This window comes from Megalobrama amblycephala, linkage group LG23, assembly GCF_018812025.1.
Source record: "Megalobrama amblycephala isolate DHTTF-2021 linkage group LG23, ASM1881202v1, whole genome shotgun sequence".
Taxonomy (NCBI): Eukaryota; Metazoa; Chordata; class Actinopteri; order Cypriniformes; family Xenocyprididae; genus Megalobrama; species Megalobrama amblycephala.
The window spans coordinates 23,482,375-23,505,708 of NC_063066.1; the positions used below are offsets into that span (position 1 = coordinate 23,482,375).

The window sequence follows — 23,334 nt, forward strand, 5'->3', positions numbered from 1 at the left end:
AATCACAAATTATATAACCTGCCAGCAAATCAACAAGAAAATGAACTAGGACTGCACAATTAATTGGGGAAAAAAAAAAAAATCAAGATAACTAATTATGAAAAATGTTGATTACATCATTCCATTTAGGTCTACAGATCTACACACACACACAAATTGCAGTGGTTGAGCATTATTACCAGGAATATTCAATGCATTGGCAAATCTCAGGTATAAAAATTGCATTTAGTCATTTAGCAAAAGCTTTTATCATACACTCACAAGGAACATAACAAGTAATATATTGCACTAGAGCCAATGCCAAGTCTTAAGAGTTACCAAGAGTACAGAATCTAGATCAGAAGAAAAATGCAGGAAAGCAAAAGATATGGAAAATTTAAAGTGCCCCTATTATGCTATTAAAAGTTTCCTAATTTAGTTTTGGAGGGCTCAAACAATAGTTTTACATGCATCCAAGAAACACTTTCATTCCATTTCAGCTCTTTTCTCACAGTGTCTGAAACAGTTAGATAAAGAGTTCAGTCTCTAGGCCCCGTCCGCACAGAGACGTGTTTAGATGTAACCTATATGCAAAAATTTTGTATCGGATAGGCATTTCGTCAAAACGAATCCGGAGTTTTCAGAAGGTGAATATGATATTTTTTTAAACCGGGTCCTAGAGTGGATAAATCTGAAAACACCGCCCTTGCGTTTTCGTGTGTACAGCCTATCCGTATATTTTGTGAAACAATGATGTCATCACCCCACGTGTCGACACTAGTCAGACAACGCTAACAGCACAAAACAGCAACAACAACAACAATAGCAGACTCTTTGTGCTGCAGAAGCTACTGAGCCAAAATAAAGCGTTATTTCTAAGCTTTACTAAAGTTTATATACAGCGTGTAAGGTTTATGCGCATGCTCCAAGTCTTATTCTCTGTTTTAAGTGTATCTCTGTGGCAGAATTACAGCACCACATACTGGTCTGGCATGTATACTACATCGTTTTGAGTTGGTTTCAGTGGTTTCATGTGTACACAGATAGGGAAAAAAAAAGATTGGATAGGGAAAGATCTGGCTTCGTGTGGACGGGGCCTAAACCTCTCCTTTCTGAAAGCTACTCTGCTCTGATTGGTCAGATGGCCCAGTCTGTTGTGATTGGTCTATTCTGCTGTGATTGATCGGCCCAGTCTGTTGTGATTGGTCTACCGCAGTGGTCGGCAACAGGCAGCCCACGGGCTAAAACTGGCCAGCCAGCAATACTATCTAGCCCGTGCCTGCAGGCAGATTATTTTATAGCGGCTGGTTTTGAAATAGATCTTTGTCTCGTGGTGTCGTCTAGTAGGCTAGACATGACTTTTTTTCGTGTCACATTGCTCCGCAACAGCTAAAAGCTGTCTACACTGAATGCGACAAACCGACCATTGCAAAGCACTTGGACTACTTCAGAAACAGAACAGGCAATTTGTTGTGTGTTGTGTTTGTTACTGTCAGGAATTTGTTGTGTCGCGTCGCGTTGTTGGTAGACACAGTGTTATATTCTTTGCAAACAGCGACAACTTCGTTGCAGATAAGACACACTGGCTTTGCATTCACAAAACTAGGAAGGATGAACGTGTAGCAGTTTTACTCTCGTTGTGTTTTGTTGTTCTTAATGAAGACACTGCGGATGGAGGAGGTCTCAGGATGTTTTATTCTGAAGAAGCAGGTCTGCAGAAATACACAGAGCACAATAAATTTTTTGGGATACACATCTCTCCCCTTCAGTTCATCCATACAGCATGGAGAAAGCAGCATTCTCATTTGAAGAATGAGAGAAAGCAACCAACCCCGTCAGCAGCAAAAGATGGCGCTCTTCGCACATCGCAGGTGGTATCATGTGCGTCACCAATATGTGCCCCATAAAATATTCTGCATGAACGGTTCCTACTGGAATTAATTATGTACGTTATGGCTCATTATAACTCCGAACACAAACATAAGTCTTGATGAAGTTCATTAACATTATTCTTTATATATTGTAATATTTTAACCAGCTGCAAACACATAGTTGTCTTTCCATTCTTCTTTGTATTCCCTATTTTCACTGTCAACTTTCCTCTTTAGACTCTTTGATAGTGCCATTTTCTCTCACCAGCTAGCTTAAATGTTAACATCACTCTGTACACAACATAATAGTGTACCTCCAGCATGCAAACAATTAAAAAAAAAAAATGCAGTTTAGTACGTGAGGATGCCAAGGAATAATTCTGTGTGTAAAAGTAGGCTATGTCAAATAATTATTACAATAAGTTAGGCTCCATTGTGTAACAAGCAAATTAAAATGATACACATTTATTATTCACCATATGGAAAGAGGAAATAAAACAGTTTGTTAAGAGCATGACTCAAACAATGCCATTAATGGGCTTATTCAAGTCCTCTTTTATTTTTTTAGTTATTTTTATACATTACGCATCTCCCATATATGTGTGTTTTAGCAAGGCGGTCTGTGTTGCAAGTTGGTGAATGAAGATGTGTCACTACTCTGCTTTATTAATTTATCCAGTGTAAAACCCGGACACTGCCACACAAATGTGGCTTTTTGTTAAATGACTGTCCTACTACAGGATTTAGCGCAGAGTAACAGCTCACTACCAGTTACAAAAGACAGTCTGTCACAGGCTAGTTGCATTTTTCATCAAATCATTTCTTAAATTATTCTTTGACTATGTTCTGGCCCACCATCTAATGGCAAATTTTTTTTTGGCCCGCTGCCAAACTTACTTGCTGACCCCTGGTCTACCACTTACAGCACATATCAGAAACTACACCCTACCATATCTGAAACAAATTTCAGCTCTGGATTTTCCTTAGCACTTGATACACAGTGATATGAACAGTAATTATGGCGTTGGTTGCATTGTATCAATTCCACCGCGAGTCCTCGTCCTTTGGAAGTGCATGCAAAGAGTATTTGCTATTGCAGCACAGATAATAGCATCTTCTCAACATGAACAAAATGAACCAGACTCTTCCAGTCTCAGCTACAACTACATTGTTTGAGGGTCAAAGTAGATGTTGTTCACAGGCAGCCAATGAAGACCAAAGGCTGGCATTATGCAAATGTGCTACAAACCTACATAGATTTTTAACAGGAAGTGAGACTGAAATCATGACGACTCGTTTTAGCAGTTCAGAATTGCTTTTTTTCTTTTAGGAAACAATAACTATTTATCATGCACACTGATCTTTGCAACTTTGCCAACATTTTACATTAACAAATGGTTGTATTACATATGGTCTCCCTCAGTCTGTAAACTGCAGTCGCACCAGTGGCACCACCCTAAGGACTGTCCTAAGGACTGCCCTGGCTGTAAATATATGATTTATTTAAAAAAACTCAATAACAGTTTTGTTTTTCATGCGAAATATAATGCAATATATTACATAATACATTTCCACTAATGCTTATATTTTTCAATATACTGCAATATTTGCATTGACCATGTATGACTATATATTGATACATATAAAAATATTTAGAAATGAAGACCAAAATAGCATTACATGTAATATTAATAGTTTTATCCTTTATTGTGTACATATATTGCACATACATGTTCCCATATAAATGTGAATGTATGTTCACACATATATATATACATTCACGGAATGAGTTTTCTGTGACAGCAGATTTCTAGTTCCCAGCATGCTTTGCTTCTGACTGTTAAAGGAGAGTAAATGTCAAAATTAAGTGTTATTTCATGTGTTTTGCTCAATATGAATATAGGGGGAGATCCGTTAGTGTTTAAAGTTGTATTTTTTGGAATTTAAAAGTGTTTCTGGTATGTCTGGGGTTTTGGGGTTACCATTGTGCTGAAGAGCTTGAGCCTGTGGTTAGGTTGGTGATTGGCCAAACACCATTAAGACTATAATTACTTTGTTTAAATAAGCAATAGCTGTGCTTTCTTCAGCACAGTGATAGTCTCTTTGCTTAATACTTTAGTATATGGAGGTGTACTTGAGTTTTTGTTATCTAGCTTAAAAAAATATGAAACACGAATTATATAAATAATTATAAAATAAAAGAAATATATTACATTATATATTTATCTATATATGTCAAGTCATCCTCATTTATATAGCACTTTTCACAATACATATTGTTTCAAAGCAGCTTCACAGTGACAATAGGAAAATTATTATCAAGCTAAAGTTGGTTTTTGATTGAATCACTTCCGTTGTAAAAATTGTTAATTATTACTTTAGGGGCCGCTTAAATGACACCTTTCCTACTGAAAACCAAATACCTTTAATGCATTCTTGCCGTTCATTTATGTGTTTAGTCTATAGGTTTGCGTGTTTAAGTGTGTGTGTGCGCAGGAGCTTGGTCTTTTTTAAAAAAAGTGATATTTGCCAAATTAATTGTCTGGTCCACATAATACAGAAAAATTTGTTGTGCACACCCAGATTCCTAACTGACGACAAAGACTTAACAGAGCAGCCATCAAGTGTTAGACAGTATTCTAGGTTATTATGTGCAGAGGTTTTTGGTCCAATAATTAGTTTTTTCTCAATTTAGTAGGAAATTACTTATCCATTTTTTTATATCAGCTATGCATTCCGTTAATTTTGTGAATTGGTACACCATGCTTCCTAATGATATCTCCCAAGGGTAGCATGTACAGAGTGAAAATCAACGGTCCTAGTACTGAGCCTTGCGGTACTCCATATTGAACTTGTGATCGATATGACATCTCTTCGCTTACTAGTTTATATGTGTTTATACTGCACAAGTAAATATAACTGCAATATATTACACATGCAGTACCATATCTGATCACATACATCTATATATTAGATTTTTGAAGTTTATTACTGAATATAAAAAAAATACATACATTATGATATATGAGTAAATATATTGTCACATACACTAATAGTCAAAAGTTTGGACACATCCTCTTATTTAATGTTTTTTCTTTACTTCATGACTATTTACATTGTAGATTCTCACTGAAGACATCAAAAATATGAATGAACATATGGAATTATGTAGTAAACAAAAAAGTGTGAAATAACTGAAAACATGTTTTATATTTTAGATTCTTCAAAATAGCCACCCTTTGCTTTGATTACTGTCGATGAGCTTCATGAGGTAGTCACCTGAAATGGTTTTCCAATAGTCTTGAAGGAGTTCCCAGAGATGCTGAGCACTTGTTGGCCCTTTTGCCTTCACTCTGCGGTCCATCTCATCCCAAACCATCTCGATTGGGTTTAGGTCAGGTGACTGTGGAGGCCAGGTCATCTGGTGCAGCACTCCATCACTCTCCTTCTTAGTCAAATAGCCCTTACACAGCCTGGAGGTGTGTTTGGGGTCATTGTCCTGTTGAAAAATAAATGATGGTCCAACTAAATGCAAACCGGATGGGAGGGCATGTCACTGCAGGATGCTGTGGTAGCCATGGTGGTTCAGTGTGCCTTCAATTTTGAATAAATCCCCAACAGTGTCACCAGCAAAGCACCCCCACACCATCACACGTCCTCCAACCTGTGTACCAACCTGACTTCTGCACAACACAACTGATTGTCCCAACCCCATTAAAGGGATAGTTCACCCAAAAATGAAAATTTGATGTTTATCTGCTTACCCCCAGCGTATCCAAGATGTAGGCGACTTTGTTTCTTCAGTAGAACACAAATGATGATTTTTAACTCCAACCGTTGCTGTCTGTCAGTCAAATAATGCTAGTGGATGGGAACTTCTACTATAAGAGTAAATAAAACTTGCAAGTCCAAATTAAACCCTGCGGATCGTGACGACACATTGATGTCCTAAGACACGAACCGATCGGCACTCGTTAGTAAGGTCTGATCGCGCTCCGACAGCGGCAGTAATGTCTCGCTCTCATTGAAGTATATGCGCGAGACATCACTGCCGCTGTCAGAGCACGATCAGACCTCACTAACTTAAGCGAATGCTGAACGCGGTTGGACATAGTGGTGTATTAGAGTTAAAAAAATTATATAAATACTGTTCGGTTTATCGCACAAACCGATCGTTTCGTGTCTTAGGACATCAATGTGTCGTCACGAGCCGCAGGGTTTAATTTGGACTTGTCTATGCAAGTTTTATTTACTCTTATATTAGAAGTTCCCATCCACTAGCATTATTTGACTCACAGACGGCAACAGTTGCAGTTAAAAATCATAATTTGTGTTCTACTGAAGAAACAAAGTCACCTACATCTTGGATGCGCTGGGGGTAAGCAGATAAACATCAAATTTTTATTTTTGGGTGAACTATCCCTTTAAGAAGGCAAGAAATTCCACAAATGAACCCTGACAAGGCACACCTGTGAAGTGAAAATCATTTCAGGTGACTACATCATGAAGCTCACTGAGAGAAGGCCAAGGGTTTGCAGTGTTGTCAACAAAGCAAAGGTTGGTTACTTTGAGGAATCTAAAATATGAAACATATCTAGAGTCATTTCACACTTTTTTGTTTACTACATAATTCCATATGTGTTCATTCATAGTTTTGATGTCTTCAGTGAGAATCTACAATGTAAATAGTCATGAAAACAAAAAAAAAACATTAAATGAGAGGGTGTGTCCAAACTTTTGACTGGTAGTGTATTTTTCAATATACGAAAAGCGGCAATTCCATATGTATTATTATAATATATATTGTAATAAATTAACACAATATATTATTCTGTATATTTTCAAATATACCATTAAATCATTTAATATATTGATCATTCATATATAGGGAAATATATTTTATTTGCATGGGACCAACTGGAAGTCACTGTTCAGTCACTGTGTTGATTACTGATGTATACAACAATATTTAGTATTCAGAAACAGTATTTTTATTTTTATTTTTTTAAGCTTATTTTAAATGTGTACATAAAGAATATGGCATGAAATAGCAATGTTATATTACGGTTTGGGTTATGTTTACTAGGTATGTTTGCCACAATAGTTTGCCCTACAAATACCCATTTATAATTATAATTAATTATCATACGCCAACTGTTTTTTAGACTTCTTGGAAAATGCTTTTAGTAACTGTCAATTTGTTAGCAATATTCTAGTATCTAAAAGCAAAATTTGAATTCCTCTTGAAACCAAAAGGCCAATATTGAGAAATTGAGAAATATGTCTTAGAGAGAGAGAGAGAGAGAGAGAGAGAAACACATCAGCCAGAGACAATGACAATCAACCAGAAAATGGATCTTGCTAAAAGAGTCAGAAGGGGGTCAGAAAGGGTCACAGGACCTGAATAAAGCCATCAGATGCTTATTGGTTTTTTGTAGTGACTGATGCTTATGATGAGGGGACAAGAAAGCTTATCAAATGTTACTGTAAGTCAATAACACATGCTCACAATGCATTGCAGAATTTATGGATCGCTTACAGAGCCAGAGAGATAGCCAGAGAGAGACCATCTGGGCATGACTCCATTAACTGTAAATATTAACCCAAAGGCGCTGGCTTCACATTAGGTTGAAGCAATTTTGTCGGTCATCGCAACCACATTTTGAAACTCACAAACTAAAAGAAGTGGCGACATGTCAGTAGGGCTCTACTTGAGCTCCTATTGAAAATCTATTTAGAAATGATAAACAGTAGATAGTGGGAATAATTCATTTATACAACTTGAAGTGGTAACTATTCTTTTCCAAATTGGAGATGGACTTAAAATCTTGCCTCTAGACAGCTGAATCATGACCTTTTGTAGTAAGCATGGCCTCATCCTCATCCCCTACACCCACTGAGTAGACAACTCTCTGTTGGGTTAAAACTGAATCAGCTTGGGTAAATTAGATACAATGATAAAGAGAAATGTACCGCAAATACCCAAATAAAAGGAGATGCACACACATTATTAAAAAGTTCATTAATAACTCATGACATTCTCTGGAAAACATGTTTTTGCCTGTTACATTCAAAATGTTTTGGGGCTGAATGTTACAACAACAATAATTTCTAAAGAACTTTTAATTAGCATATTATCATAACAGATCACATCACATACAGTCAATATTACTGCACTTTGTGAATAGAAAAAAAATATAGAAAAAGAATGCCAGATGCAATGGCCAAAGATGTCACTTTTCTTTCAGATGAGAAAGCTATAAATCGCAAATGACCTTGAAATTTTGTGCAGCTGAATGACTTCAGATCTCCGCCTTGTAAACAGCCTCTATTAATGTCATTAACATTTAAAAGAGCACCAAATGCTTTACTTGAGAATGGTGAGTGGCAAGAATTCCTTAGATTTCCAAATACCTGCAATACTCCAACTCTCAGCCACAAGGAAAAGTGCGTATGTCTACTTAGACCCAGATGTGGCGCTAAGCACTTTTCCACAACAAAAAAACGTTTTTAAAAAATTTGAAAGTTGACATGGATTTAATGTACGCACACTCTCCGATCAAATCTGTGCATTCGCACATTTTACAAATGAAGCCCCAGGTTTCTGCTGACAGTTTTAATGACAAAACATTTTTCCTGTCAGATGTAGACACAATTCTAAAAATGTAATATTTTAAGAACAAACGTGAAAGACGCTTGGGACAGTTGACGGGCCGGTGCTACATCGTCACAAAAGTTTAAGCCTTGCCAATTCAAATATTCAAGCACAAGAAGTTGTGAAACATAATTCAATTCATTACTCACACACTGTGGGAAATTTAAGCCAGTGTGCAAATACTAAATTGATCTCTCTTTTATGTCTTCTTGCACTTGAACAGACAAATTCACGCAAAAAAGAAAAAAAAAGTCTTTAATTAGTATCATAGTAAACATAGTCAGATATGTCTGTGAATGTAAAAAAGTTGAGAACGAAAACATGTGTACAGTATGTATCAGTATATTGGATCTGTGCATTAGGTCTTAAAGTGACAGCAGCCTAATATTTCTACTTCTGTCTGAGTTTACAAAGGAAAAAAAAATCAATCACTGCCCTTGACTGAATAACTTTTGTAACTTTAGACTGTTTACTTGTCTGTTTACTTAACTGTTTACTTTTAAATTTATATTAGTTGGGCTAGTAGTTTTAGCTGTGGTATCGCAATTGGAATAGAGAAATGTGAATTTACACTGGTATCTAAAATGTTGGTGTCATAACTGCCTGTTTTTACAATAACTTTTTTAATGGTTTAAAGAAGGGGTGTCAAACATACGGCCCACAGGCCGAATATGGGGAACAGGACTGTAAAATAAAGTGTAACCATAGTTTGTAAGGTTAATATTAATGTAGGCTAAAAAATGTCAGCACACTGAGGTTTAAAAACAGGTAATTCAGCCCACACATGGGTACATTTTTCCCATCCGGCCCTGAACCTAAAATGAGTTTGACACCCCTGGTTTTAAGGATGGTAAAAAAGTATTTATGGTCTGTAAATTTTCTTATGTCACCGGCCATTGGCATGTTTGGCAAAAAGTCAGTTTTAGGCCCTGCATGTACTCCTTCATACTTTTTGGCTCTCTGAATGTTAAAACTGTTTAACCACTGGGAGGATGACTATGAAAGTCGTGAAGATGGTGTGTGTGGTCTCAGTGACGGCAGGGTTGAGTGGAGCCATCATTTGTTGCGGTCAGACACCTCACTTTTCATCAGCTCACTTCTGCTGTATCCATGGCAACACTTCAGCTAGTCATGCCCTTGGGATGCATTTCTTGACAGTATTACTCTGTCTCCATTGCTGAAAAGGTTGGCCCAATGCTGAAACATTGTTTTGTATGCATGTGTCCTCTCTTCTTGGTCATTTTGTCTTGGTTTGTGTATCTGTGACCTGTCTGTGTGCATGTAGCAGAAGAATATCCTCCTCTGATAAGGATTTATTTGATTAACGGATAATGACAGCAGCTCTTTTGGGTCATCTCACTAATGTCATACAGTATTGTATACACAAATTAGAACTAATGTTCTCTAAATTACAGTTATTTACCAGAATAATGTATCGATCAACCTAAATCTGTCAGCAAACAAGTGTCTGCATCCTCTGGTAATTGTAATACATTTTAGCAACCTGTACTTTGTGCCCTTTTAATCTGTGTAAAGCCAAACTCATAAATTCTTATGAATCATGTTGATTCTTTAGCATTAATATAACACTATAATTTTGCAGTTCATGAATTTGAAACTTACTATAACCCATCCTATTATCCCCAAGAAACTTATACAACTTAAAGGTGCAATATGTAATATTTTTGCAGTAAAATATCCAAAAACCACTAGGCCAGTGTAATATATTTTGTTCACTTGAGTACTTACAATATCCCAAATGTTTCCAACTATTTGTAAATCGTGAGAAAATTGCAATTTTAACCAAGGCTCTGGGACATGTGAGGTGTCGCCTGTCAACTGCGTCATATCCGCGCTACCCTCGGTTTCCGATTTTATTTTGTAGAAACCATGGAAACACCTAACAGCTAACATAGCATAATCAGATGCAGCTTTATTTTTATTAACAGTAATACATCATTTTCTCCATCATACAATACATTTTAAAATTAATTGCATGCCATTTATCAACAAAAGCCATCCAGCATTTAATATGATATTCTAAAATCAATCTAGCTTACTGCAGTGTGTAACAGTGTCTCACATCAGACGCTGGGCGAACGCTCAGAGTAATGTTATAACATTTTCAACACACTCAGATGTATCTAATAATAAACAGAGCTGCGTTACCTCATACTTATGACCGGAAAAGCGGAAGCAGCGTGGCGACTGTGTCATAATAAAAGTTCCGTTGCTCGTGGCATGTGTTGCGCAATCGCTCCAGCAGCCTTGTTCAACTCCCACAACACTCGGTCCTGCTCTGCTTCATACTACAGTAAAGTTAATAATCTCATCCATGAACATGAGTTCTTCTTAAAACTAGGCGTCATCAAGCTACACCTTTGTTTTGAATAGGCCTCTAGCAACCTCTAGAGGGTGAAATTATTACATATTTTACCTTTAAAATTATAAAACAATATATATATATATATATATATATATATATATATATATATATATATATATATATATATATATATATATATATATATATATATATATACAAATATATATATAATTGTATTTCTTACAAGAACAAAACTAGTAATATCTGTCTCCTCCAGAGTTTTAGAAGATATCTAAACAATGTCTAAATTTATTTAGGCTGCATTTATTTAATAATAAAAAAAAAAAAAATACAAAACAAAAAAACAATAATATTGTGAAATATTATGACAATTTTAAATAATTGCTTTCTATTTTAATAATTTTTAAAATGTAATTTATTCCTGTGATGCAAAGCTGAATTTTCAGCATCATTACTCCAGACTTTAGTGTCACATGATCCTTCAGACATCATACTAATATGCTGATTTGATGCACAATAAACATTTATTATTATTATTATTAATATTTTTTGCTGCTTAACATTTTTGTGGGAACAATGATACTATTCAAACATTTGTATATATAAAACAAATATTAATACTTTTATTTAACAAGGATGCTTTAAACTGATTGAAAGTGACAGTGAAGACATTTATAATGTTACAAAAGATTTATATTTAATGAATGATTTAATAAATAAATTTAATAAATGCTGTTCATTGAACTTTTGTTCATTGAAAAAAGTATCACCATTTCCACAAAACTGTTAAGCAGCAAAGACTGTTTTCAGCATTGGTAATAATAATAAGAAGAAGAAATGTGAGCAGCAAATCAGCATACTAGAATGATTTCTGAATGATCATGTGACTGAAGACTGGAGTATTAATGCTGAAAATTCAGCTTTGATCACATAAAAAACAGTTATTTTAAATTGTAGTAATATTTTGCAATATTATTGTTTTTACTGTATTTTTTACAGTATTATTACTGATATTTTAATCCAAAAATCGTAATGCGTAAATATTATGGAAAGCATGCTAGTCAGATGGGATTTAAACATTGTCGGCTGAAGACTCAAGTTTGGTTTGAAGACGAAAAACATACCGAGCACAATGTTCTCTCACCATTCCTAACACACACTACCAGTGTTTGGCGTAGTCTTGCAGCTATCAGAGCAGAAACTAAAGGGCGTGTTTATATATAAAATGAACAGGTTTATTTTGTCCATTAGATCGAAAGATCTGGGGGAAAAAAAATATACATTTACCTGCCCATAGACCCTCCCCTCGAAAAAAATCAGGACAGAAGTGGTTGAATATGGACAAAAGAGTTAACAGATTAAAACACCAGGTGTAAATGGGTATACGTCTCCCTCGTCTGCTTGTGATCTGATTTACCAAAACTCATCTTAATACCAGGTCTTAATAATAGGTCTACATCTCTCCTCCATCCATACTGGCCAAAGGTCTTCACAAGCATTCACATGTATCATGGCATACACCTGATGGAAAGTAAACCCTCATGACACCATTCCAATCCTAAATGCAGCTTCCCCCCAGCATATGAGTCATCGTGCTGGGTGATGTTAATGTTAAGGTTACTGCTGCCTCAAATACAGATTTCCACAGCAGCCCAAAGTGTTTTAAACAAACAGAGGGAAGAAAGTGCTAGAAAGAGTCTGGGTGAATAAACAAGCCGATGTACCCGTGACCTTCAGAAACTGCTGGGAGGCACTTGATGACTGAAGATTGTCACTTTGCTGTGACATATTCACAGCCAGACTTCAGTAATCTCTGGCCTGCAATTTACCATTCCAACTAAGAGCTCTCCATTTTTTATTTTCTTTGTCTCACTGTGCCTCTTTGTTTCTTACTCTAAGTAAATTCACTGCACAGAATAAAAGGAGTCTTGGAATCTATTATTTCACACTCTATCTGTGTGGCCATGAGTGATGTGCAGGTTCACACTGGCTCTAAGAGTTCTAAATGCTTTTTGCATAATGGATCTTAGAGTATTCCATAAGGGCTTTGAATATTCTGTTTACTAATCAAGTAATTTACATAAGCCAAGATTTTAACAGAGAGACTCTGTTAGCAATTGCTTTACTAGCAATGTACAATAACAGTTACATGTGAATTAATGACTAAGAAAGCATACATACGAGTCGGATGAAACAAAGAAGTAATTCAATTTGCAATACAAATTGGTGTAAACCTACATTTCAATGGCATTCTGTGGGTCTTAAATGTTATCAGAAATGGCTCGTTTATAGTTGGTTGGTTATAGCTGCAGCTCTACAACTATTTGAATTTAACCATTTAGAAAGTCTAAAATACTAGAATAGCTTCTATCCTTATGGGGTCTTTAATCCTCTGAAAGAGTTCATTGTTCAAAGTTAATTTTGATCAATATCCCTAAGCATATTAAAGGCAATTATTGTGTGAGCTTGTCACAATGTAATGTAACTTGTTTAATTGTAGAGATGGTCAGAGAGAGGGTGAAAAATAGTCATCAACTAATAATAACTAAATGATAACAGTTTTTGACTAAATAAATAAAAGAAGGCGAATTAAAAACGTGACTAACATTATAAGTGTACCACGGAGATTTGAATGTTGGGTTACACTTAATTTCGATGGTCCACTTTTAGACATTCTACTAACTATAAGTAAATTGTCATATAGGGGAGATCAGGGATGAAAGTAACACCTTTTGTTTGAGCATCGGTAACTCAGTGTTTTTTTTGTGCTATATCTCTCAAAATTGGACACATAGTAGCCACATTTGTCTGCTATATATATAACTCATTTGGACATGTACAACACAATCACAGATTATGTGAGTTAATCTCAAACACAAAGAGTTCCATTGTTACAACCTACCCCACTACTGGGGATAGATGTAACAATGAGAGCTTATTTGCTGAAATAAGATCCACACAATCTAATTTTATGCAAGAATGTTATTGAAGAACAAAGAATAATCAGTTTTGAATAAAGTGAACAATTTAAAGTAACAAAAAAGCATTGTATTGTATTTATTTAAGAACATTAAATTTAGCACAAAAACAACTGCTGTGTGTGTTTGTGTGAGTGTGAGTGTGAGTGCGTGTGTACTGTATTCCTGTCACATAACAGTTCAGTCACTTGTTATATTGCCATCCACCTATTTTATGTGAATTTTGGGATATCACATAAAAAACGCTGCACTGTAAACCCAAATAAGTTGGCAAAACTCAAAAAAATTGAGGCAATCAGTTGCCAAAATTTTTAAGTTAAGAAATTCAAAGTCGAAGTAAGCAGAACTGGCAGGTTTGTTTTTTTGTACTCATACATTTTAATTGTTCTTAACTTGAATTATTTGAGTACACTAATTCATACATTTAACTTTAAATTATCATGTAACCTCATGCACCATTTTTCACCATGATGGTAGCTCTCCAAAAACCCATAACTGAAACTCATCTAAATTAGCATAACGAAACATTAATCACTACTAAATCTCGCATTTTGATTTATTTATTTTATTTATTTATTTATTTTTTTTTTTTGCGTGTATATGTCCATTCGAGGTACAAATAGACGCAGAAGAGAATGGCATTCGGTGTTCACATGAATCTGCGCGCACATAAATCAGCCGCACATTCTGAGTTCTCTTTCGTGCCATCTTGCTCTCAAATGATTTAAAATCTCTTGAATGTTTAAAGTGACAGGACCTAAAACACGTTCAAATGATAAACTTTCATTGTATGATGGTCAAACTTTGCAGTTAATCAGAGAATCACCTGCGTTTTGAACTGTGGTGTCTGGTCCGTATGGATTAACAGTCCCTACTAGACATCGCAGACTGCGCACATCGCGATTTCGATGCTAAAATAATATATCATGCAGCCCTATAATAAACCATATAAATCATAATAAAAAGCGCACAAGCGCACAAATAAAGCTTATTACCACAGCACACCGGGATAATGATTATGAATGTGTCGGGGGAAAACAGCAAGGAGACTGCTTTAACATTTTAATAATTAATTGATAAACTAGTGTTTTCTTTTTCTTTTCTTTTTTTCGACTGCGTCCACAGTAGTGGACTCAACTATATACATATTTCATATGGATTATATAACCAGTGAATATTTGTTTTCCATTAGAATTGGTTTAACATTTAACATTTAATTTGACATTTAACTTTCTGTAGATATATTTTTCATGTCTGTGAGGCAAGTTTACATGGAGTTTCTGTTCTTTCTTTTTTTTTTTTTTTTTTTTTGGCGCGCTCAAGTTCACAGAGAGAGGTGGCAGAAAGCTCACCCTTTTTGCTTTCATTATTTTACAAAAACAAGTTTTGTTGTTATTGTGAGTGCACACAAATAGAAGTAGACAGTCACAGATTCAAAAGGTGTATTACTCTTATCTGTTTGACCAAAAATGACAGAGTATTTTAAGTGCAAGTGATCGCACCAGCGCCACCATGTTAGCTGTCATGCAGTAAGAGGGGGCTACTATTCAGCTTTCACACTCCGCACAAACACTTGAATAGCCCACATTTTTGTAGGTTAACATTAAAGCGAAGGGCCATGTAAAGTTGCTACTACTTACATGTTTCAGATGATAAGCCATATTTGAGGTTGATGAATGATAGGTGAGCATTTGAATGTCCTGCCCGATGTACTGTAATTATCACATAGATGATCTGTCTAACGCCTAGGTCCTGAAGGCCTAACGAGAAGTATTGAACAATTGAACAGAACAGACAGTAATGAGGGAACTAAACGAGACAGGTGATAATCATCAGTAACTAAGGAAACTATAGGCCTCTTTACATAGCTGAGCTAAAGCTGCTCTGTGCCTGCTCAAAATTCTGTATGAAGATGTAATGCCGCATAAAAGCCTGACTAAATTATTACTGCTCTGACCCACTTCAGTCCTTTGAATCAAAGTGCCACCTCTGAGCAGCATGTCACAGTAAAGACATTCAACGCAATATAAGAATGGGGATAATTAATATAATAATTTTGTCATCATCCTTTTCCCTAAAAAATGCAAATTGCTGTCATGCAGTGGATGCGGTAAAACAAAAATGAAGGCTGTATCTAGTAGCAAGCAGTAAACTTTTAATGAAAACAAACTCAGGATCACAACACTTCTCAGAATACTCAAATAGAAAAACACAGGAAACAGAACAACCACTTATAGGACGCAGAGATCAGAGCCCAAACAGAACAAACACAGGCAATATTCACTAAAGCAAACTAACCAAAGAAATAAGAAGCAGGTGTTACTTAATAAATCAATGAAAAAGCCTGGAAACAGACAAGCATACAAACTAGGAAAAACCAAAACAAAAACACAGACAAACCAATCATGACCTTATTTTGTATTAGATTTGTTCTATGCATAATTGTGACTGATACATGTTATGGGTGGCAAGTGGAAGCAGTTTTGATACACTGTAATACCTACATTTGTGAAATGGTTTTGTGTATTGTTGTGCCTATTTGAAGGAAAATAAAATGTGTGAATCATAAAAAAAATAAGTCATAACATAAATGATTATAACTCATAAAATTATAACTCATCATCTCTCATCTTTGTCCTCACAGGTGAATGTGTACAAAACAGAGCCAGCCCCCTGAAGCGGTTCACCCAGTCCGGTTCTGTCCTTTCAGGGGATGGCCCGGGTCCAGGATGGGCACACAGAGGAATATGACAGGTGCAGTCATTAATAATCCTCTTATGTCAAATGAGAACAATGGTCATCATAAAAGAGGCATTACCTTATCTCCACACACGTTCAGAGGAAATAACCTCATCTACACAACACTGAATCAAAAAATGGCACAAAGCATTGATGTTTTTTTTTATTTATTATTATTGACCAGGTGTTATGTGAGATACAGAGAAAACTGTCTGTATAAATATAATTGCCAGTCCTTGTGCTGGGGTAGTTATGCAAATCTTGGACAATAAAAAGCATGTTTACCATTTGTGTCACCCTAGAAATGAGATTCTAGGTTTCATTTTATGGACACTTTAGTATTGTCAATCTGTTGTCTTGTTTCTCAGCTCTGTGATGTTAGAGGACGGTCAGGATGGCATGGACAGTGGTAGCCTGACTCCTGGCTCAGCTCGACAGGTCTGCATCCAACGCCATCCAAGCCACGGCTTTGGTTTCATTGCCGGCAGCGAACGGCCTGTCGTTGTACGCTCTGTTTCAGCGGGTAAGACGCATCTCTGTCTGGAGTTATGGGCCAGATGTCTATTGTCCCCTGGCTCTGCTGTGCCAGCCAATCAGCTTCATCTCTTTTTAAAGGCTTTTGAGTTGTTCAGATTTTAGATGACTTTAATCAAATGGGAATTCAGATACTTGAGGTGTATGATTTTGTTTCTATTTGATGCCTTGATAAGATAAGTGTGAAAATCCACTGTAGGAAAAGTTATAACAACTGCCTTGGGAAAGAAGTGAACTTAATAAGTCTTTTTCTTGAGCAAAATAGGCAAGCTGACATTCATTACAATCTATATCGTTCATTTCTAATATACACAAATTTCATTTGCGTTTTTTAGTTTGTCAAGAGATTTAAAGTGCTGTTTTAGAAGAGTGTGCATCTGCGTATGAATCTGTAAATCAAGTAAATTAGTCCTCAGATGCCATTCTGTAATTTATAGCAAAAAATCTGACATTAATTCGATCTCAAACAGAGAAGTTATTACTCTACCATCTTCGTGACATCATTAACCAACGTGACTGGACGACTCATTTGCGACAATATTGTTTCGGGAAACAGTCTACTTAGGTTCAAAAACAATGCATCATACTTTTGGCGCTTTTCCACTGCATGGTACGGTTTGGTATGGTTCGGTACCACTCGATACGGCTCACTTTTTGGTGCTTTTCCAATGCATGGGATGACTCGGTACGGCTCGCTTAAATTGTACCACCTCAGTTGAGGTTCCAAGCGTGCCATACCGATACTAAATGAGACGTGTGAACACTGCAGATCACTGATTGGTCACAGAGAATCGTCACCACCAGTGTCATTGGATTTGAAACACAAGACACCAAACCCGCTAGATTTAAAGGTGCAATATGTAAGATTTTTGCAGTAAAATATCCAAAAACCACTAGGCCAGTGTTATATATTTTGTTCACTTGAGTACTTGCAATATCCCAAAGGTTTCCAACTATTTGTAAATCGTGAGAAAATTGCAATTTTAACCAAGTCTCCGGGACATGTGAGGAGTCGCCTGTCAATTGTGTTATACCCCCGTTAACCCTCGGTCTGCCTCAGTTTCCGGTTTTATTTTGTAGAAACCATGGAAACTCCAAAGACGCTTTAATATATTACACGTTTTAATAGGCAAGGGAACAACTGTTTTGATATATTTATAGAGAGAAAACTAATTGTTGTTATATAGCTCAACACGTTTAGTCTTATTGTTTAAATCTAATTTTCTTGATTTTCTTTTGCGAGTACCATGCTTTACCATGCCTCAGAGAAAAACATTATTTTGTCAAGTAGCTAACATAGCATAATCAGATGCAGCTTTATTTTTAGTAACAGTAATACAGAATTTTCTCCATCATACAATACGTTTTAAAATTAATTGCATGCCGTTTATCAACAAAAGCCATCCAGCATTTAATATGATATTCTAAATTCGATCTAGCTTAATGCAGTGTGTCTCAAACAAGTGTCTCACAGCAGCCACCGAGCGAACGTTATAACGTTATAACATCATTTTCAACACTCTCAAATGTATCTAATATGATAAACAGAGCTGCGTTACCTCATACTCATGACTGGAAAAGCGGAAGCGGTGCCGGCGACTGTGGCATAATAAAAGTTCCGCTGCTCATGAGGCGTGTGTTGCGCAATTGCTCCAGCAGCCTCGTTCAGCTCCCACAACACTCGGTCCTGCTCTGCTTCATACTACAATAACGTTAATAATCGCATCCATGCACATGATTTCTTCCCGAACCCTGTCCCTATTCTTTTGCACCATCCGTTGAGGTGAAGACCACATGGCCCAAGATTCCGCGCTCAAACTTGGCGTCATCAAACTACGCCTTTGTTTTGAACATGCCTCTAGCGACTTCTAGCAGACAGAAATCCTACATACTGCACCTTTAAATTGTCAGTAACAGTCACCGCAGTATCAATTGTTCGTGAAACGACTTGCTTTAAATGACTGTTGCATGCAACTTGAAAAAAGAAATGGCTGTATTGTGGTCAGTAGATGAGGTGCAGACTCGTTGGTAGATGATGTGAAGCGGTACTAAACTCAATGGAAAAGCAAACCGAAAGTAAAGCGAGCCAAGCCATGCCGTATCGAGCCGAGCCAAGGCGAATAGTACCATGCAGTGGAAAAGCACCAAAATTGATATTTAAGCAGCGAGTTACGTTGTTGTACGTTGTAACGCACCAATGATTGGTCAGATGGCCCTGTCTGTTGTGATCAATTCAAACATGAGTCCTCATCCTTTTGAAGTGCATGTAAAGTGGATTCACAGCGCTGAAAATGCATATTTTCAACATGTCGACAACACAAACCAAACTCTTCCAGACCTCAGTTACAACTACAGTGTTTGAGGGTCAAAATAGACGTTTTTCGCGGGCAGACAGTGAAGACCATATAGACTAACATTATGCAAATTTGTTACATTGTTACATACGTAGGCGCTTTAACTAATCAATTCTATCAGGCACTAAGAACAACACAAGTTTCTGACATGTCTCCTTTACAGATGGACCATCAAGTGGCAAGCTTTACCCCGGAGATCAGATCCTAGCCATCAACCAGGAACTCGTGAGCGACGCGCCCCGGGAGAAAGTCATAGACCTTGTAAGGTAACACCCTTTACTGTCACCAGAGGGAAGGGCCTTGTCTGGACGCATGACTGTGCTTTATATATTTCTATTCCATATGTCTCCATCAGATAAGAGAATTCATTTCAGATAAGACATTCTTTTTACATTCTGCAGCTCACCGGCCAAAATATCTTTTTCTTCTGCAGGCGGTGCAAGGACTCGATTGTTCTCACTGTGCTGCAACCACAACAGGTAGTTAAGGACATTATGTCTTCTCCAATCGAAATTACCTTAAATCAGTCCCTTTCAGTCCCAAAGTCAAACTACTATGCCAATTTCAATATAGCTAGTCTGTACATTTTTACTGGAATTTAAAATTCAGGTGTAGCTTTGTGTTCAAATGCACACCATTTGCTTTGTGCCAATGTTACATAATTACTATATACATAATTACATAATTAGTGCATTGAGACTAAAGCTCAGTAGTGAAAATGTCATGTGAAATGTTTCTTTTAAGGCCCACATGTTTTGTGTCAACATTCCCCTATGCATTGATCTCAGTGGAGCAAAGCACCAAGCTACAGCATTAACCCTGCCGCCACATTGCATACAGGTTGAGTGCTGTAACAGCGCTCAAAGGTTTAAACAATTTCAACTTTGACCTTGTTTGCTACTGAGCTTGCGGAGCCCAGTCAATTCCTCAGCTGTTGACAAGAAAAACCAATCCTCTGTGTATACAACTCCAGTGGTACAACCATTCTTAACAGATCATAATATTAATCAGCATATACAGTCAACACATTAGATATTCTATGCAAATTAATCAATGATAAAATTGCCCTCATGTGATGCCATTTCTAATGCTTGTCGGGATCAAAGCAACACATGATGTGTTTATTGCATCAAGGTCTGAAGTATGGGCTTTAGCCATCTAAGTGAATTATCAAAATGTATATATTAATTTTTCTTGTTTTCCAGTAAAAATGTCTAAGTGTGCATAAAAATATTATTTTACTTGAGAAGCAAATCTGCATAAGGGATGAAGACTTGATTGCAGAGAATCTTGAATTAGGTTGTTCTTATCCCAGTTGCAATTTTTTCTCTTCTTATTTTAAGCATAACATAAAGAAAAACTATTTTCCAATGGGGCAAATAAATCAAGATATATTACCAGAAAACAAATCTTACATCTTACACAACTTTTCAAGTAAATATACAAGACAATTGTTTTATGTTTAATGCTTTTTACTCTAAATGAAACTAGTCTTAACTTCAGTTTTTCTGTCTATTTCTTTCTTTCTTTCTTCCCACCCTCCCTTTGTCTTCCCTAGTCACCTAAATCTGCCTTCATAAGTGCAGCCAAGAAAGCTCGTCTGCGAACCAATCCCCCCAAAGTGCGCTTTTCTGAGCAAGTGTCCATCAGCGACCCAGACTCAGTATGTGCTGCTGCCTCACATCACACCCCAGTCATATCTGTGCTAACACATCTTTCCTTATGTGCTGAAATGAGACCTGCACAACACCATATGACTTGTAGGATTTGAGTTTGTTGAACGGTCTCAAGGTATTTTTTGAGATGATTGTTCACGGTCTGTTCATGATTATATTTGTTATTATTTACAAAGGCAAAGTGAATGTATCAAACACTAGTGTCTCCTTTTGAGAGTGTTACATGGCTGTCATTTCAGAGTTGAAATACTGAAGTGCGATTCACTCTACATCTCCTACTCATCTCATTTCATCAGACTGCAGGTTTATTACCCAGAGGGGCAATGCGGAAATCCCTCTCCTATTGTGCTTCCTTAATCTAGATGTGGTCCTCCATTTTGAGAAGTTAAAAGGATAAATCCAAAGCATACGCTTCTGCTGTGATCTTCCTCCACCATCCATGAACTCCAGACTATATTAAAGTGCATACATAAAAACACAGGGCTTGGAATTGACGACGATTGGTTTGGTTGGAATGAAAGGGCCATAGTGTTTTTCTGTTTCATATTCATAGGGTAGATTTGCAGAGAAGTCAGTCTGGCAGATTTTGACAGATGTTCTTTTTTTGAATTGCATATGAGTCCTTGTTTGTTTGCTGAGATTTCTTTGGATTTACAGTAGACTGATTTGAACACAAATGCAACAGTATTGCAACTATGTAACTATGTTCCTGAATTGAAGCAATTCATGGCTATTGAAAGGAAATTCTAACAGCAGGTGCTTTGAATAAATCCTTCTGGTTCTTATTGAGATGTTTAGGGTAACAGAGTTACGTAGAGGAACTTAACATCAGCTTCCTTTTAACACTTCCAGCCTAATAAACTAATCGAATAAGGTTGCATTGCATCTAGAGAAAGACTCAGCCTCTCCATAACCTTTAATGTTGTTACTAGACATTCATTCATTCGTAGCTTTCCATTAGCACTACAGCTGCCATCTCCTCTTGGTGAACATGGGTCGATAGCACCCATGTTAATGTCAATGTCCATGGATTATGTCCCATACAGTTTGATATCTGCCTTGTGAGCAAGGAAGAGTCAACACTACACCCTTGGGTGCTGGTCGCACCAATTTAATAAAGCGGACCGATGGGAGGGGTGTGCAGCTCTCCTGGAAGAAGAAACTTGCTGATCAGGCCTAGAGGGCCAAAATCGGTAAAGATCAAACCACCCTCACCTGAGCCTCCTCTAATCATGTCAATCCATCTTGTGTGATCAGCAGGGGCCAGCAGGGCTTTCTTCATTAAAACTCGCCTGTCAGCACAGAGTACATAAGCTGCTACGTTTTATTAAGGGGGTTAGGCTTAAAGACAAATGCCAACGTGGGACTTATTATTCATATCACATCATCTCACGCCGTAGCTAACGAGCAATTGATTGGGATTGTGCTGAATGTATGAAACAGAGTTAGCCAACCTGCTCACTTCACCGCCTGTCATAACATGGTCCCAACTGACACGCCAAATTGATATATATATTTTTTTTCATTCTGTATTTGTGTATAAAGTGTAATAGCAATTTGCACACATTTCCAGAAGCAAGCCTAAAGAGACTTTGGGTAAAAAACTGAATCGTTTATATAGAAACTTTGAGTGAGGTCTGATATACCCATTAATGTAAGCATTTGATTACAATCATTTTTGCTTATTGGAAGATCAGTGGACAGCTGATTGAAAGTTAAGCTTATGTCATGTACTCCCACAACAACATGGAATTTGGTACAAATCAATATGATGCTGGTGTCATGATGCTACTAAAATTAACGACCTCTCATTCTTCATACAAAATTTCCTTCAAGGTTTCTCACTCACTTCAAGGTGCACTAAGTCATTTTTCACCACTTTTTCCAAGTTGTATGCAAATATTTGGCAAATATTATTAAAATGATAGTCACATCAGTGGCATAGAAAAGAGTTCAGCAAACACAATTCACTTTATTTCAGTAACTTCATTGTTATCTAGCATTTTACATTACAAAATAAATGAATACGGGTGACAGTTATGCATAGGATATTTATATGCCATACCAAAATTTTGCTTTTACATTTTACTGCATCTTTGGCAACAGGTGTCAAGATAACATCTAGGGCCAGATTTACTAACATCTTGCGCCAGCGCAAACCCTCTTTTGGCATTAAAAAACCACTGTCGACATTTACTAAA

General features: G+C 36.7%; 1 protein-coding gene across 3 annotated transcripts in view; it reads left to right on the forward strand.

Moving 5' to 3' along the window:
• The window catches only part of frmpd3 (FERM and PDZ domain containing 3), a 195,310-nt gene that overhangs the window by 160,088 nt on the left and 11,888 nt on the right, over positions 1-23,334 (forward strand). For 2 of the 3 annotated variants that reach the window (XM_048176107.1, XM_048176110.1), the window contains exons 3-7: positions 16,475-16,584; positions 16,938-17,092; positions 19,621-19,723; positions 19,891-19,936; positions 21,016-21,120. In XM_048176107.1, coding sequence (XP_048032064.1) covers positions 16,544-16,584; positions 16,938-17,092; positions 19,621-19,723; positions 19,891-19,936; positions 21,016-21,120 — 450 coding nt within the window. In that variant the 5' untranslated portion in view covers positions 16,475-16,543. Of the gene's footprint in view, positions 1-12,193; positions 16,585-16,937; positions 17,093-19,620; positions 19,724-19,890; positions 19,937-21,015; positions 21,121-23,334 lie in introns of those variants that run through there. The other variant, XM_048176109.1, reaches the window with a different exon arrangement.